Source organism: Lacerta agilis, chromosome 9, assembly GCF_009819535.1.
Source record: "Lacerta agilis isolate rLacAgi1 chromosome 9, rLacAgi1.pri, whole genome shotgun sequence".
Taxonomy (NCBI): domain Eukaryota; kingdom Metazoa; phylum Chordata; class Lepidosauria; order Squamata; family Lacertidae; genus Lacerta; species Lacerta agilis.
Genome location: NC_046320.1, coordinates 72463792 through 72482278, shown reverse-complemented (window position 1 = coordinate 72482278; position 18487 = coordinate 72463792). Strand labels below are relative to the sequence as shown.

Below are 18487 nucleotides of genomic sequence, written 5' to 3'. Positions count from 1 at the left end.
TCCTGCATTGCAGGGGGTTGGACTAGATGGCCCTTGGGGTCCCTTCCAACTCTACCATTCTAGGATTCTAAGGTGTAAATACCGATTCACATCTCACCGTTTGGAGATCTGTCCATTTATTCCTCTCTGCTTCCTGCAACTTCACCATTTCCATGCCCTCCAACATTTCTCCGATGAAAACAGGGACGTTCCATTCCATAAGGATAATTTTTCCTATTTATACCCCACACATCAGACTGGGTTTCCCTAGCTACTCTGGGCAGCTTCACGCATATTTAAAAACATAATAAAACATTAAAACATTTAAAAAACCACCACAACAATTCCCTATACAGGGTTGTCTTCAGGCGGCTCGGGGGTCAGATAACTCCATTCCCTCCAACATTTCTCCAATGAAAATAAGGAGGTCCTAAGGAAAAGCGGGACATTCTGGGTTCAGATCAGAAACCAGGACGGCTTCTCTAAATCAGGGACACCTCTGGAAAATAGGGACACTTGCAGGGTCTGCAGTTCCTGATCCACAGGAGTCTTTGGACAATTACCGTATTTTTCGCTCCATAGGGTGCACCGGACCATAGGGCGCACCTCGTTTTTAGAGGAAACAAGAAAAAAAATATTTTTCTGGTTTTCCTCCTCTAAAACCCCTGTTTGGTTTTTTTTGAGGATCAGCTAAAAGTTTTGCAGCTTTTTTGCAAAGGGAAAAGCCCTGTTTTTTTGAGGATCAGCTAAAAGTTTTGCAGCTTTTTTGCAAAGGGGGAAAAACAAAGAGGAAAAGCCCCATTTTTATGGGGTTCAACTCACATTTCTGCAGCTTCTAAAGGAAAGGGAGCCTTTTCTACAGTTTCCAGACAGATAATCTAATCAGCCAATCACATGTCGCTGGGGAAACAAACAACCTCCCTCTGCAGCACATTCAACAATGGAGGCCTGGGCAAGAGGGCGGGGCTGAAAGGGAGCCGGGACTCTTATCTCTCTCCCGATCTCTTGCTGATCAGCTGCTGAGCGGGGTCCTTTCAACACCCCCTTTTCTTTTTGTAAAATAAAAAGCATGATCCTCTTTTGGCCCCTGGGCAATTCAACTCCAGGGACCACCATTCGCTCCATAAGACGCACAGATATTTCCCCTTAATTTTTAGGAGGAAAAAAGTGTGTCTTATGGAGCCAAAAATAGGGTATTTTTTTTGTCGAAAGCTTTTTGTCCGCGTACAAGCTCACCGTTATGTGCTACGTTCTACAGAATGTGGTGGTTTACCTTCTGTCCCACACTGGTGGCACGTGACGTCCACCATTGTGGCACGACAGAAAAAGTGTTGGCCTTTAAAGCCCTAAACATCTTTGGCTCTTTATACCCGAAAGAGCGTCTCCGCTGAGGTCCTCCTCCGAGGGTCTTCTGGCGGCTCCCTCGCTGCGAGAAGTGAACTTACAGAGGGCCTTCTCGGTGGTGGCACCTGCTGTGTGGAACGCTCTCTCATCAGATGTCAAGGAGATAGGGTTGCCATATGTCTGGGAAAATCCGGACATGTCCTATTTTTTGTGGGGGGGCAACATGCCCATCTGAGCGGAATTTTACATTTTAAAGGAAATGTCAAGGTTTTTTTGGTTGGGGGGAGGGCGTTGGGGTTGGGCTTCTCTGCACGTTGCAGCCACTGCCAGCCTGAGCTGGGGAAAGAGGCACACCTCTTTCCCTGTCTCAGGCGGGCAGCAACCCAGGCTGCCCTCTTTTTTGCTCTTCAAGGTAGGGCAACCCTAAAATTAACTATACAACTTTTAGAAGGCATCTGAAGGCCGTCCTGTATAGCGAGGTTTTTAATAAAATGATGTTTTATTGTGTTCTTGTATCTGTTGGGAGCCGTCCAGAATGGCTGGGGAAACCCAGGCAGATGGGTCGTGAACAAATAATAAAATTATTTTGTTAAGCTGTTTTAGACACCGGCTGAAAGTTTTGCTGTTTCAGGAAGCCTATCCAGACAGGAGGATTTAATTGAAGCTTCTTTTAAATGCTTTACTGATATTTTTAACAATGCAAATTTTGTTTTTTAAAAAAATTAGTTTGTGCATTTCAGCCATGTTTTATATATATAATTGAATATTTGTATATAATTGAATCTCCTTGTTGTCTTTCTGCCGGCAGGAGAAGACAATTTCCTTTGGGAACTGACAGCGATTTAAAGGAAAGGGTTGAACTACAGATGAAGGGCAATACACAAATTTAATTAATTACATTAATGCTATTCATATTAATAATAATACTAATACTACTAATAACAATGCTGTTCTGTTTTTATTATCTGCATTTTAATAGATTCGGGGTTTTTTTTTTAAAAAAATCTTGTTTTAACTATTAGAATTTAATTACTTTTTAATTACTACCTTCCATAAGTTTTTAATTTATTTAATTTAGCTGTTTTTTTTATATACCCACAGAAGTTTTTCTTTTCTTTTCTTTTTTTATTAAAGATTTTCTTGGTTTACAAAATGTCTCTCGCATTTTTCCATGTAACATTTTTACAGATCAATTTTGGTTGTTGAGACATTAGGGAGAGAGGGGGGAAGGAGGTGGGTGGGATGGGGGGAGGGTGGGGTGGGGAGGCGATGTTTCTATTTTCCTTAGTGTATGTAGGATTTGGTGTCAGCATCAGTTGTGTTGGTTCTCTGTTGCTCGCTTGTGTTTCTTTGGCGGTGAGAGGTCGCGATTGGCGTAGGGTGTGCTTGTTCATTTGTGGTTGGCTGTGGTGATCTTTGGTTTCCTGTGTGAGTGGGGTGGGTGGGTGTTTTGGATCAGGTTAGCCATATTGATTTGTATGCTGTCGGTAGGTTTTTGTCATCGTCTTTTTGGGCTGTGTGTGTGATGAAGGGGGACCATATGGGGGTGAAGGTATCTTCTTCTGTTTGTCCCCGTGCTAGTTTTAGGTTGCTGGTTAATTTTTCTAGTAGGGCTGTTTCCCATACTACTTGGTACCATTGGTCCATGCTTACTCCTGACAGGTCTCTCCAGAGTCTGGTTATGATGTTTCTGGCTGCTGAGAGTAGATGGATTATGAGTTCTTTGTGGTGTACATGGGCATTATTGTCTTGGAAGATGTTTAGTAAAGCCAGTTCTGGGGTATTTACCTGTTTTTAACTTGCGTAAGCTGCCTTGAGCCTGGGGGAAAAGGCAGGATATAAATAAATATAATAATGATATATGAATGATAGGCAGCTTGGAGGATATTGTTTTTCCTTCCTCTCTTTGAGGCAAGCGGTGTATAAGTGTTCGCCAGATAAACCCAAAGCAGCTAAGTCGTAGCAACGGGACTTCAGGATCCAATTCAAATCGCCGCCCAGCAAATGTGCATAGGGAGAACCGCTCCTCTCTGTGGGGGACGGGAGAGACGTCGCGAGACGGAACTGCCCACCGGGCTGGATTTTGTAGAGGGAAGATTTTTTCATTTTAAAGAAGGAAAATGAGGCGGGGAGAATGCCCACCCCACCCCTCCAAAACAGCCCCGCCGGAAAGCACCAATTCAGATCATTAGGAGCTTGAGTTGCTGCAAAAAAAGAAAAGAGGATTTAAGGCTTCCTCGGGGCTGCAGAGTGGGTGGGCCGTGGGCTTCCTTGGCAGAGGTGAAGGGAGTCGGGGGGAGAGGGGAAAAGGTGTCTCCAAAGCTGTTGGGACCAATTGTGGACGCCGTAAAAAAAGAAATTAAAAAAGGAAAATGTGTGTGTGTGCACAGGGTTGGTTTTTCCCCCCCAGGAGGCTGCCCTCTGCCCGCCCTCCTCCCCCCTCAAATTCACAGCTCCCATCCTTGACAATCTGAATTAACCCTGACCATTGTGTCCGATTAACTCCCATGGGGGGAAAGGGAGAGGCGAGGGGGGGGCAGAGCAGGGAGCAAAGGAAATTGACCGTGCTGACAAAGGGGGCAACCAGCCCAATGACACCAAGTCGCTAATTGCTTCCACTCTGCCAGCCCCCCCCCTCTCCATCCCCGGCATCTGTTGGGTGGGTCCCCCCTTCTCAAACAAGCCTAAGGGGTCCTCTGCAAAGTTCAGGCTTCCCTCTAGGCCAGAGAGCATCTCCTTGTGCCTCCGGCTGTGGCACCCAGAATCTTTGTTCCCCTTTTTCAGGAGAGGGCCACATAATTAAGGCCGCTCGGCGATTTTAACCTGCTGTTACTTGATTCGTTGCCTGGTTTTCGAACCAACTTATCAGTCAACTTTAAATAATTCTGCATGCCTCCGAAACTTCCGTGTGGGTGCTCTTTGGGTATTCTCGAAGGAAAAGCCACGTGGCAAAGAGAACCTATCACCCCTCGTGGAACAAAAAGTTTCCTTTATCGGGAGAACTAAAATGGCTTCAGTTAATCAACTGGAATTTTGAGTTGATTAAGGGGCTGGGGATAAAGGTTGACTTTGGTGGCCTGGTTTGCAAACCAGGTCACAAAAAAGGTACTGAATTTCTGAATTCTGGATCACTTGCCTTCTTTTCTTTTTTTGGCAGTAAAGTATTTACAGGCAGTAAAAGTGCAAGACATTTTGTGGTAGATCAATGCACTTTCTGAATCAGTTACAGGTGGGTAGCCGTGTTGGTCTGCCATAGTCGAAACAAAATAGAAAATTCTTTCCAGTAGCACCTTAGAGACCAACTGAGTTTGTTCTTGGTATGAGCTTTCGTGTCCGAAATCGTGCATGCACACGAAAGTTAATCGTGCATGCACACGAAAGCTCATACCAAGAACAAACTCAGTTGGTCTCTAAGGTGCTACTGGAAAGAATTTCCTATTTTGTTTCTGAATCAGTGGAGGAGAAATTCAGTTCTTAAAAGAGAACTGAATTTTGCTCTTCCAGAAACGATAACCTGAAGCGCAGCCATCCTGCAAAATTCGCACTTTCTTGAATTTTGCAATGCAATTCCCCGTCTGACTAATGCAGTGTATACAAAAACGCAGGTATTAGCGTGCATATAACTGCTCATATTGGTAAAGGAGGGGAAAGAGCATTGCAAAATGGTCTACATTGTGCAAGACTGTGTACAAAAAACGTTTGTGCGTGAGATAAAATTCATAGTGTTAATCTGCATCAGGGATGATTGAATTCATAAACCGACGCGAGAGTGTGGAGAGCTGAATTGATGATTGTGAAAAAATTAAGGCAACCAGAGTGGACAGGTTTGTCCTTCTGTACTCCGGGCAACCCACAAAAGTGGCAGCTCCGTGCCCCTTTCCCGACTGCTCTGCTTTAGTTGCTAGCATATTGGGACACCCTTGTCTAACAAGAGCTCCTGCCCAAAGTTGGAGGGGATGTTTTCTGTGAATGCTGCTTCTTGAGAATGATACAAATGCACTTAAGGACCATGAATTTCAAGGGGGCTTAAGGACACTTCATCTGCCCGGCACCCGAGATGCTTCTGGCTGAACGGCCTTGCAGCCTTTGCCACAAATTAGCTGGTATTCAGCCTGCGGAGGTTTCGTTTACTCAGAGGCAGGAGGACAGGAGAGTCAATAGGAGGGTCTTGGCCACTTCTTTGCATGGCTCATATTTAGGCTTGCCATGTGTCCGGAATTTCCCAGACATCGCAGGGATTCAGCCGTTGGAAACAGTGTCCTGAAATCACATAAATGTTCGGGGAAACCCAGACGTATGAAAACCCATGTTGGAAATGTCGATTTTGGTGAATTTCCTTAAAATTTGCTCAAAAACATTTTCTTTCTTTTTTGGGGGGGCGGAGAGAGATTTTGCAAGCGAAGCTGAACGACTTTGGTCCCAAAAGAAAAGTTCAACATCTTTTGTGTCCGGACTTTCGCTTTTTGAAATATGGCAACCCTGTGGCTTATTTCTTGGAGCGAGGCTGTTTGGGGGCCTCTCTGTTTTGAAGAGGCAATATGCTACCAATTTATGAAATTATGCATGGGATAGAAGGAGAATGGCTAGGGAAAAGTGTTTCTACTCCTGTCCTAATGCTAGAACTTGTGGACGTTCAATGAAGCTGAAGGTTGGAAGATTTAGGACAGATAAAGGAAAGGATTTCTAATTCACACAGAGAAGAGTTAAACTATGGAACTCCCTGCCACTGAATGCAGTGACCTAGGTGGCTTGAAAAGAGGACTAGACAAATTTATGACTCGTTTTCTCTGTCAGCTGTTTTAATATGGTATTTTACTGTCTTTTAGCAAACAGGTGCTTCAGGCTAGTTCCTATTTTTTGTGGGATTTTCTGTGGGCCAACAAACTCAGGCTGTGCAGTTATAGTTTTTCTCGTGCAACAAACCCACTTCCCCCAACGATATATCTTTTTGCAATAAGGAAAGTGAGGGGGAAACAGGTTGAAAGTGTGAATCACACTTGCTTTGACTCAGTCCCCTTGCAAACAAATCATAGCGAATGCTCAGTAAGTAGCCAACGTCGTCTAACCTCCCCTGCAAACAAATAAGTACAAATGCTTCATAAATAGCCAACGTCGTCTAACCTCCCCTGCAAACAAATAAGTACAAATGCTTCATAAATAGCCAACGTCGTCTAACCTCCCCTGCAAACAAATAAGTACAAATGCTTCATAAATAGCCAACGTCGTCTAACCTCCCCTGCAAACAAATAAGTACAAATGCTTCATAAATAGCCAACGTCGTCTAACCTCCCCTGCAAACAAATAAGTACAAATGCTTCATAAATAGCCAACGTCGTCTAACCTCCCCTGCAAACAATAAGTACAAATGCTTCATAAATAGCCAACGTCGTCTAACCTCCCCTGAAACCAAATCAGAACAAGTGTTCCATGAATAGCCAACGTCGTCTAACCTCCCCTGCAAACAAATCGGGACGGATGTTCGGTAAGCAGGCTGTTTGGAAGCGAGAGGGTGCTATCAAACTGTTAGGGCATTGGATTCCAAAACCTTTGGAGGGTACCAGGTTGGAGAAGGCCGGCTTATAACCCCACCAGGGCACTTTACCCGGGCAGCATATAGGAACATGGGAAGTTGCTTTACACCGAGTAAGTCCACGCTGCTCCTTCTTGTCCTTCGGAATCTTCTGCAATTTATTCTTTTCCAGGTATGCTTCAATTTATCCTTTATCTTTCCTTCCCTCTTTATACAAATCCTTATAAAATTTCTGGAAATTCTTCCTGATCTCTCTCGGATTTTCAATTATTCCATCCTCTATTTTTAATTTACCTATAATATTCTTATAATATTATTCGGGGAAATCCAAAACCAGCGTGATCAAGCTTTCCAAAAAGACTGGAGTCAATTTAGACAATATTTGAAGGACAATTGAGATGGTTGGACAGTGTTCTCGAAGCTACTAACATGAGTTTGGCCAAACCGCGAGAGGCAGTGAAGGATAGGCGTGCCTGGCATGCTCTGGTCCATGGGGTCACGAAGAGTCGGACACGACTGAACGACTGAACAACAACAACAACAACAACAACAACAACAACAACAACAACAAGCAGGGTTGCTGTGAAAAGACTTGCAATGTTGATAAGTGTTACCTTTTTTTAACGTTTATTTAAAAATCTGGGATCACAGGTAGGACTGAAACGTAATGGGGAAGATGTTTAAACGCCATGACAGAAAAATGAATTACGAATAACCATGAGGCGGGAAGGAGGGAAGTTGATAAGCTCCTATGAGCAGAAAGTAAAGAGTGTAATAAGGTTGCATTTCAATATTGTAAAACGGAAACTTAATAAAATATTATTAATATTAAAAGAGTTAGTCTATATGCAGCTCAGTACTGCTCTACTCTGAGTTGCTACCGCAGGGGACTGAACCCAGGAACTTCTGCATGTGCAAAGCGGATTCTCTATCACTGCCGAGTGACATCTCTGTCCTTCCCTGCTCGCCGTCAAAAACTTTCCCGATGGTCCCTAGTGTGTCCGGTTTTCCGCCGCCTCCCTCCCTCCCTCCCTGGTGCAACCTGCTCATTGTCCGATGTGTCACTTCGCGCAGCGCTGTCAAACACATTGGCCCGTCCAAGCCGAGCGGAGCTTGTGAAAGGCCCAGCGGGGGGGCTGCACATTATGCCACTAATTAGGACCCCGCAGCAGAGGGTTCCCATACACACCTGCATGGTCATGTGACTCTACGGGGCATCCCCCCCCCTTTTTGGAGGGGGGGGAGGAGGTTGCAAAGAATGACCGCTCTAGCCGAGCGTGAACCGAAATGTGCTGGACTGCCAAAAAGAGAGAGAGGAAGATCCCAGCTTTTCGAAATAATAATATTTTTTAAAAAATAAAAAAACGCAATAAACAATTTGCTGCGCTCACTGCTGCATTTCCAGAGATGCAAAACTTTCCTCGGGACACTGAGCTGTGGAAGGTGGGTGCGTGTGATGGAATGGGGCCCCTTCCCCCAGCACTTGGCTCCGAGGAAACGTTGGCAGAGTCAGGACAGGTAAAAGAAAGGAATTTTTTCATGCAAATGCCTAGTTCTGTGAACCGCCCTGAGACCTCTGGATATAGGGTGGCATATATTTAAATAATAGTTAATCTGTGGAACTTCCTGCTGCAGGAGGCAGTGCTGGCTACCATGCTCAGAGATAGCAATGCCGGAAACCACAGGAGGGAAGAGCTGTTCTCGGGTTCAAATCCTGCTTGCGGGTTTCCCATGGGGGCATCTGCTTGGCCACTGTGAGAACAGGAGGCTGGACTAGACAGGCTCTTTTGGTGTTCTCATGTCCTGCCAGAAACCCTGGAGAGCCCATGCCCTGAGATCTTCTGGAGAAGGGTAATATTTTAATCTAATAAATAATACTGATAAAATTCCCAGGGCGTACTTCTGGGTGTTCCATCTTGTTTCAGCTTTTCAGGGGTTCTGCTAGATGACCCTTGGGACCCTTCCATCTCTACAATTCTGTGACTTGACAGAAGAGAGGCAGATGTTTGAGGCCTTGTTTATCCTTCACTCAGGAGTTGTTTAAAAGGGAAAAGGGCAAGTGTTTCGCTGTCGGTTCTTGTGGGTTGTCCTCTCACAACAACCCTATGAGATAGGCCGCCATATCTTCCCTTTTGCAGATATCTCGGGAACAAGGCAAGGCTTTTAGTCCCAGCACCCCTGGACATGAACTGGGACATGAAGGAAGGCAGGTTGCAGCCCCGCATCTGCAGAATGCTCCCCCCAGCAAAGCCCTCTTGGCACCACCATTCACATCTTTTCAGAGTAACTTCAGAGGAAAAATGACTATTGTTGTTGTTGAGTTGTTCAGTCGTGTCCGACTCTTCGTGACCCCATGGACCAGAGCACGCCAGGCACCCCTATCCTCCACTGCCTCCCGCAGTTTGGCCAAACTCATGTCAGTCACTTCGAAGACACTGTCCAACCATCTCATCCTCTGTCGTCCCCTTCTCCTTGTGCCCTCCATCTTTCCCCAACATCAGGGTCTTTTCCAGGGAGTCTTCTCTTCTCATGAGGTGGCCAAAGTCTTGGAGCCTCAACTTCAGGATCTGTCCTTCCAGTGAGCACTCAGGGCTGATTTCTTTAAGGATGGATAAGTTTGATCTTTTTGCAGTCCATGGGACTCTCAAGAGTCTCCTCCAGCACCATAATTCAAAAGCATCAATTCTTCAGCGATCAGCCTTCTTTATGGTCCAGCTCTCACTTCCATACATCACTACTGGGAAAACCATAGCTTTAACTATGTGGACCTTTGTCGGCAATCGGTAATTTAAGCTCAACCCCAAGGGCTATTGATAAGGCATTCTAGCCTTATCAATATGTGATGCTGCTATCTGTTCGCTGCTCTAGCCTGTTTCTCCTTTGTTACTGTCATTGCTTTCCTTTAAACCATTCCACAAACCAAGAACTTGTCCATTGACCACTAACAAGGAACTGTTAGGTTGTAGATATCACTGCAAATTTATCGTGCTATTTTTGTGATGTACAAATGACATAGATAGATTCGGCCTGTTTATTTGTCTCATTTAAATAACTCCTAAATAACGCCTGCCCTTGAAGGGGAGGGGGCTGCAATTGGAAAGACACATCCTGACACAGTCGTAACCCCCTGACCCTGCCGTGCCTGCACCCATTAACAACAGTGTGTGCCTTCACGCCTGGCAGAAGACGGGTCTCCGAGGTTAGGGGGAATGGAAAGGGAGGGGGGAATGTTCTTCGGCTCACCCATGCACGATCCTTGCCTGTGCCCGTGGAGAAGAAGCCTATGAACACTTCCTTCCCTATCCACCTATAAACTCTGCCTTTTTGCTGGGGACACAACCCCCTATAACTCGCTGCGTTCCTGGTTCATCCCATTCCCCCCCCCCTTTGTGGGGTAGCCTTTGCTCCTGCTAGAGTTGTTGCCCATCTGCCATGCATCCTTCAGATCATAGAAATTAAGGGGGTTTAGATCAGGGTTGCGTTATTTCAAAAATCCAGACACAAAAGTTGTTGGGTATGATGTGGGTTGACATACAGTCGTACCTTGGAACTCGAACGGAATCCGTTCCGGAAGTCCGTTTGACTTCCAAAGCATTCGGAAACCAAAACACAGCTTCTGATTGGCTGCAGGAAGGTTCTGCAGCCAATTGGAAACCGTGGAAGCCCCGTCAGACTCACTTCCGGGTTTTGATCGTTTGGGAGCCAAAACATATGATTACCAATTACAGGTAGGTAGCCGTGTTGGTCTGCCCTAGTCAAAACAAAATAAAAAATTAAAAAATCATTCCAGTAGCACCTTAGAGACCAACTAAGTTTGTTCTTGGTATGAGCTTTCGTGTGCATGCACACTTCTTCAGATACACACATATTCTTCAGATATGATTACCAAGGCATTCGACAACCAAGGTAAGACTGTACTTCCAGATGTTCCCAGACATCAGCGATTTCTTCCTGGGCACTGTTTCTGACTGCCGCAATCCAGCTATGTTCAGGAAATTCCGGACGTATGACAGTCCTAGTAGATGTTAAATCTCAGAACAGGGACTGGGCACAGCTGAGGGGTTGTTGTTGTTGTTCAGTTGTTCAGTCGTGTCCGACTCTTCATGACCCCATGGACCAGAGCATGCCAGGCCCTCCTGTCTTCCACTGCCTCTTGCAGTTTGGCCAAACTCATGTTAGTAGCTTCGAGAACACTGTCCAACCATCTCATCCTCTGTCGTCCCCTTCTCCTTGTGCCCTCCATCTTTCCCAACATCAGGGTCTTTTCCAGGGAGTCTTCCCTTCTCATGAGGTGGCCAAAGTACTGGAGCCTCAACTTCAGGATCTGCCCTTCCAGTGAGCACTCAGGGCTGATTTCTTTAAGAATGGATAGGTTTGATCTTCTTGCAGTCCATGGGACTCTCAAGAGGGTACACAAATACAAATGCAAGGCCCAATTTGACACATCACTCATTGCAGCTGCCCTGGTCTGCTTGTTTGCTTATTATTCATTTCCTAAAATTTATACAGTACACTAGGACGCAGGTGGCGCTGTGGTCTAAACCACAGAGCCTAGGGCTTGCCGATCAGAAGGTCGGCGGTTCGAATCCCCGCCACAGGGTGAGCTCCCGTTGCTCGGTCCCTGCTCCTGCCAACCTAGCAGTTTGAAAGCACGTCAAAGTGCAAGTAGATAAATAGGTACCGCTCTGGCGGGAAGATAAACGTCGTTTCTGTGCGCTGCTCTGGTTCACCAGAAGTGGCTTAGTCGTGCTGGCCACATGACCTGGAAGCTGTCTGCGGACAAATGCCGGCTACCTCGGCCTATAGAACGAGATGAGGGCCACAACCCCAGAGTCGTCCGCAACTGGACCTAGGTCAGGGATAACCTTTACCCTTATACAGTACACTGCTTAGTGGTTAAAGAAAGCCAACACAGATTCGCAGAATCCTATCATAGAATCAACCACTCAAAGCATTTTATATTTTAAGAAATAGGTAAATTATCAATAAGGAAAAGGTCTATGGGGTAGCACTGTTTGGAAAAATATCGCAGACAACTTTGGGATTTTCAATTAGATCAACAACAAAAAAACATGCTCTGAGTTTCTAAATCAGTGGGAGCTGACTGGCTATCAAAAAATAAGCTAATGCAGCTTTAGTGATTGACAGATCAGCCGACTTCTGTTTCATGTCAGCTTTTGCATATGCTTGATCTTGCGTTTGCTGTATCCTGCTTTTTGGCAGATTAGGAGAATGGGCCAAAGAATCACATCTCGGCTATACACAGGCTATATGCATTTGCAACATGCTTTTCAATGCATATCCCCTAAAATATACTTTCCCCCCTCCTAAAATATTTCAATGCATTACCCCCTCAAATATTTCTTTTTCTGCCAAACATGGATTGATGTGCAGACTTTTTGCACAAAACTATGCTGCAAAATTCAGAGAAGTGCGTAATCCAACTGATAGATCGGAACACAGCTAACTCTGGGACCTCTGAATTAAGTTGGTTTCTTTTAAAATGTGGACTGAATGGATTTTTCCTCCATGCAGTCGTGTGTCATAAAGTATGTGTGGGGACTGACACTGCTGGGGTTATGGGCACGAACCTATGTTCACCCGTGAGGTGCCCCACTGGTTCTAAGCAGGGAACAGAAGTTTAGCCAGAAGAACCATAAAGTAGGAGAACAACCCGCTATTGGCCTCTGCTTTGGCAAAATTATGCAAAACCAACAGAGCAGTTGGAACAACTTGTCCAACCGCCTGCAAAGCACAGCGTGTTCAAATTCTCCCTACCATCTAGAGCACGGGTGTCAAACACAAGGCCCGCGGGCCGAATCCGGCCCGCCAGACCTCATCATGTGGCCCGTGTAGCCGCCGCCGGCCGCAGGGGCGGAGGGAGGCTCCACGCCGCCTGGGGCGGCAGCGCGGAGGAGGCACCCCCCTGGGGGCGGGGCGTCGTGACTTTGCATTGTGATGTCACGACGCAACGTCAGGACTGAGTGCGCACCCGCAAAATGTCGCGCATGCGCACTCCGTCGCTGGGCTCCTGCTGCTGCTGCCGCTTCCGCAGCGACTTTGCGAGCCCTCTGAGTGAAAAAGCGGCTGGGGGGGGGCTGCCGTGCGCGATCGGCAGCTGCCCCCAAGCCGCCTTTTCATCCGGCGGGCTCGCAAAGTCGCTGCGGAAGCGGCAGCAGCAGCGGGAGCCCAGCGACAGAGTGCGCACGCGCAACATTATTACTTACATTATTACAAAAACAGTCATAATTGAATGCAGTGACAATAATTTATGATAATAAAGAGTGGACACATAGTCCTACAGATAAAACCGGCCCTTTGAGGGTGACCAAACTGCTGATGCGGCCCCCAATGGATTTGAGTTTGACACCCCTGATCTAGAGCAGTGGTGGGCAATGTATGTCTCATGTCAAGTGATTGGTTCAGGTATCTAGCAAGCGTGATCTGTTCCTCCTGATGTAAGCCACATTCACCCCTGCCAAATCCCCTCCTCTAAGCAACCAAACTCTCCTTCAGGCCAGCCCTGTTAGCTTCACTCCACCCCGGTCTCTCGTGCTGCCTCCATCTAGCCCGCCAATGTGAGATAATAAACCTCCCAGGCAGAAACGCTTGTCACCAAGAGTGCCAACGTGGCCCCGTGACCGTGGGTGCCTGGGGCCGTGGTTGCCATGCAGCATGCATGGCCCTAGCACTGAAATTTGCGGGTGCCCAGACCCTTTATGGGGAATTTTGTGGTGCTCAGGCACCCAGGGCCTGGCAGGGACTGGGCGGAGGAGGAGGAGCAATGGAGACCGCCTCCCTATCCTTACCCTTCCAGGGAGGAGGAAGAGAAAGACAGTACAGATTTACAACAAGGGTTTGAGGGAGGCCACAGCTCAGAGGGGGGACACGGGTGGCGCTGTGGGTTAAACCACAGAGCCTAGGGCTTGCTGATCAGAAGGTCGGCGGTTCGAATCCCCATGATGGGGTGAGCTGCCGTTGCTTGGTCCCTGCTCCTGCCAACCTAGCAATTCGAAAGCACATTGAAGTGCAAGTAGATAAATAGGTACCGCTCTGGCGGGAAGGTAAACAGTGTTTCTGTGCGCTGCTCTGGTTTGCCTGAAGCGGCTTAGTCATGCTGGCCACATGACCCGGAAGCTGTATGCCGGCTTCCTCAGCCAGTAAAGCAAGATGAGCGCCGCAACCCCAGAGTCGGACAAGACTGGACCTAATGGTCAGGGGTCCCTTTACCTTTACCTTTACCTTTACCTTTACCTTTACAGCTCAGAGGCAGATGAGGGGGGAAGTTGGGAAATCATGGGAGAGCCAGGACAACACCTGGCTGACATATTGTCATTAGAAAGCATCTCAGACCCTCCCTCTCCCAGAACCCGTTGAGGCTGAGCCTTAAAAGTAGGAGAGCTCAAAAGACAGAGGGCACATAGCAGCACCTGTAGAGGAGACGATGAGAATGACGAATCAGGAAGTGGATGGAGATTCACTCAGGACAACACCATTATCCAAGAGGCTGGGTTCTATAGCCTCTCTCTGTAAGTATTGAAATCAAAAAGGACGGTAGGAAAATTTTCCTTGTCTTTATAATTTCCTGGGCAACCAGACGGGAGCCGCCGGGAGCACCCTGAAAGGGCCCCCAGGGGGTTGGCACCTCTGCTTGTCACTATGTGCCAGGGGCAGCTCAGGGCATTTCAACACCCTGCTGCACAAACTTTGTAAGGAAAGGTCCTTTCTGGATCTTGCGCCACCCCCCCCCTCCCAGCAGCAGGGCTTTGCATCGGTTGCTCGCTCCAGGAGAAGCCAATGCAAAGTCCTGGTTTTTTTTGGGGGGGAATCTCCCCTCTCTCCAAAGTGGCAAAGCTGGGAGGCGAAATGGGATGCCAGTCCTTGGGCAGGCCGGCTCTGCTACGTACAGCACCTGGCACCCGTGTGGAAATCCAATAGTGGAAATCAGAATAGCAGCAATGTTGTGTTTCTGTCTCTTGCTCTCCCTCTCACGCCCCAGCCAGCTCACCTTCAAGCCCGGGGGGGAAATAGCAGCCCTCCTTGTGACTCGGGACTCCGCCTGTTTGCTGTGGTTAATAATAAAACCCTCTGAGCCAGCCGGAACCCATCCGGCCAAGGAGGACTGGGGCAGCTCGGAGCTGTTTCTGACCTGCTGGAACTGCAACCGGGAGATTTCAGGCCACAGCTGTCACCTCGGCCAAGGTCATTGGGGAATTGCCTTGCCGAAGGTGCGTGTGTTTGTGTGTCCTTGCAGGCCATAGGTGCCACCTCGCCCCTGAAGGGCTTCAACTGTGCCCATTGACTGTGTGGGAGCCCAGCCCCACAAATATATTATAAGTCCAGTGTTGCAGACTTAGGTGCCTGTTCTCACGTGTGTGGAGCTGGTTTCTTCAAACAGGACAGAGGGGCTGAGGCAGCCAAGCCAGATGGGTGGATTATTATTATTATTATTATTATTAGTATTAGTATTTCATGTTTCATATTCACATACAGAGAGGCATGAGCAGGCAGGAGAATTGAGAAGAAATACTCATGAGCTACCCAGCCAGGGACACATTACTTGATCCAAAAAGAATAAAACAATATCTGTGTTCCAACAGGATGAGGCACATGAGAGCCAGCGTGGCCTAGTGGTTAGAGTGTTGGACTAGGACCGAGGAGACCAGGGTTCAAATCCCCACTCGGCCACGTAGCTCACTGAGTGCAACCTTGAGCCAGTCACTGCCTCTCAGTCTAACCTACCTCACAGGGCTGTTGGGATTAAACAGGGAGGGGAAGAACCATGTGTGCCAATTTGCACTTCTTGGAGGAAAGGTGGGATATAAATGTAAAATTAAAATTAGAGTAAACAGTGCTTTTTTCTGGGGGGGGGGCGCATGGGTACGCATACCCCCAAACATTTTGTAAATCTTCATACTTTTGTCCATTTACTGTATTTATTTTCCCCCGATTTAAACTATAAAATGGTGGTTTTCTTGAGTCAAAATGAGAGTACCCCTAAACAATATTTTAAAGGGGGGGAAAGCACTGAAAGTAATGATACAATGACCACTGCCTTTCATGGGCATAGCTAGGATTTATATTCCGGGGGGGGGGGGAGAGCCTTTCTTAGGGTTACCATATTTCAAGAAGTGACAATCGAGGTACAAAGTTACAGGTAGGTAACGTTACAGGTAGGTACAAAGGTTACTGAGCTTTTTTTGGCCACAGTTGTAGAGCTCCCCCCCCAAAAAAGTATGGCAGCCCTACCTTGGTTAGTTGAGAATTTTTATTTATTTACTTGATGGGGGGTATCGGGGGCTACGCCCATGCCACCCTCATCACCAGGGGTAGGCAACCTAAGGCCCATGGGCCACAAGCGGCCCCCGGGGGTCGTTTAACTGGCCCATGAGCTGCCCCCGAACCGAGCCGTCCGCTCAGAGAGTCCTCACACGCTGTGCTAAACCGGCGCAGCGTGGGGATTCACTTCTGCGGTGCTGGAAATCAAGTCTGCACATGCTCAGATGCCGGAAATCGCATCTGTGCAGACACAGATGCCGGAAATCACAAGGGCGTGTGCATGATCTGGCCCACGGAAGTATCTCCGCTGGAGTGAACCGGGCCATGCGAGGTAAACCTTGCTGACCCCTGCATCACCAACACCTAATACTTGGTGGAGTTATTCAGCAATGCCCAGAAGTGCAATTGCGTTTGTGATTATGCATCTCCCGCAACACACCTCGCACGCCAAGGGCAAGCGTCCATGTGTGCACACAAACACACGCCAATGTGTTGCAGTCTGCAACATGTCTGTGCAATTGGGGATCAGGCCCTCGGAAGCAGACTCCGAAAGAGCTGCTCTGCTTTAAGGTATTGCCCAGGCAGAAGTTCGCCAAGGCTGCTCTGCAGACCCCAGTCCCAATCCTGCCTCTCTCCGCCAAGGTGCAAAACCTTTCCTGGGGTTTGGAATTGGTGGAGCCATTTCTTGTTCACCTCATTCTCCAGGCAACATATGAACATATGGTTGATGCCAGGTCCTCAGGCACAGGAGACAAAGGCTGGACAGCACCGAGAGAGAGAGAGAGAGAGAGAGAGAGAGAGAGAGAGAGAGAGAGAGAGAGAGAGAGATCTCCTGTGCTAGTTTTTCACTCTCTTCCTCTTCAGTTTCAGAATGTTTTCCATTATCCTCAGCTTCCCGGTCTTCTACCCTCCCAGGCACTCTCCCTCAGGAGAAGGAGGAAGCCACGGAAAGTGGGAGAAAGTGGGCAGTTTTGGAGAAGGCAGGGAGCAGAAATGGACCCTGCCAACGAGAGGCTTCTGGATCTCCTCCGCTTGAGATCTTAAGCAGATCCACACAGCCTATCTTTGAAGCGCATTTAAGGCATATCACTCCCTGCAAAGAATTCTGGGAACTGTAGTTTTTAAGGGTGCTGGGAGATTGGCCTGACATGACCTTTTTTTGGGGGGGGGAGAAGTCTTAGCAATCGCAGCATCCTTTCCGAAGTGCTCACAGGCAAGAGATTTCTCAAGCTCCCTGTCTGCTCCTGACGCCTCCCGAAAATACTCACTCAGTCTTGGGTGGGTGATGTAGTTCCTGGTCACTGCTTGGACGTGTTCTCGTGCCCCGGCCAGGACTCCTCCTGGGTGCCCGTTGACCCTCACTTCCACCTTGGTGGCCATGTCCTTGGGGAGTCCAGGCAGACGCGAGCCGAAAAGCAAGAGCTGGTCTCTGAAGTTTATATACCAGATCTGCCTGACAGAGGCCAGCTGCAGTGATCTGCCTCCTCCTCCTTGTTGTCCCTGAACACAGAATTATTTGTTGCCTGTAAACTGTCCAGCAGCTGCAGGTTTGAGCTGCATGTTGCAAAGGTCTCGCTGAAAAATCTGGGGCGTGTAAGGCTTCCCCCCCCCCAAGCACCGATATTCTCACTGCCATGTCAGCTTTGGGGAGTACACCAAATAACAAGAAATAATCCACACCGTGAAAGATCCCTGTAACCAGATGAGCGTATATTTTATATAATAATACTCAAACAAACAATGTATTTAATGATTTAAGAGCAAAAATGCTCAAGAAAAAAAATACTCCAAAACGTTGCGAAGGAAAATGAATAACACAACAAACTTTTCAAATAACTCCAAATGCCAAAAATAACTTCCAAACAACCTTTAACGAGTTGCCGGCTAAAAACCTCGTTTCACTGTCATGATCTATCAGTTTCTTCAAAAGGAGAAAAAAAGGAATTGTGTTTGTGTAACTCAAGATAGCTTAGTTGCTATTAAATCTAGAGGGAGGATAAGAAACTTCAAACAGAAAGGACACTCACAAATAGCGAGTGGTAATTATCCCAACTCAAAATTCTAATTTTGCTTCGTCCCCAAAGGTTAAAAACCTCGACTCAAGTTCGAAAACAAGTTCCATAGCTTGTAAAACATATCGACAAAGGGCTATGTAAGCTGCCACAATCTTATTATTACGAAGCTATTGCAAAGACTGTTGGAAAGTGTTCCTAGTCACTGACTTATATATCAACTGGTACTTAACTCTTAAAGACATAGCACATACATATTAAAGGGTGTGTCCAAACGTAGCTACATACACGCATTGCAATAGTACAATATTACATCCCAAAAGTTGGTGACAGGGAGCGGGCG

General features: G+C 47.3%; 1 protein-coding gene across 1 annotated transcript in view; it reads right to left on the bottom strand.

Moving 5' to 3' along the window:
* ATP6V1B1 (ATPase H+ transporting V1 subunit B1) overlaps window positions 1-17704 on the bottom strand; it is a 79148-nt gene extending 61444 nt beyond the window's left edge. Inside the window, 1 exon segment of the mRNA XM_033161091.1 lies at window positions 17401-17704. Within this exon segment, the coding sequence (XP_033016982.1) occupies window positions 17401-17512 (112 nt within the window). The 5' untranslated portion in view covers window positions 17513-17704.
* Between the last annotated feature and the right edge of the window lie 783 nt (window positions 17705-18487).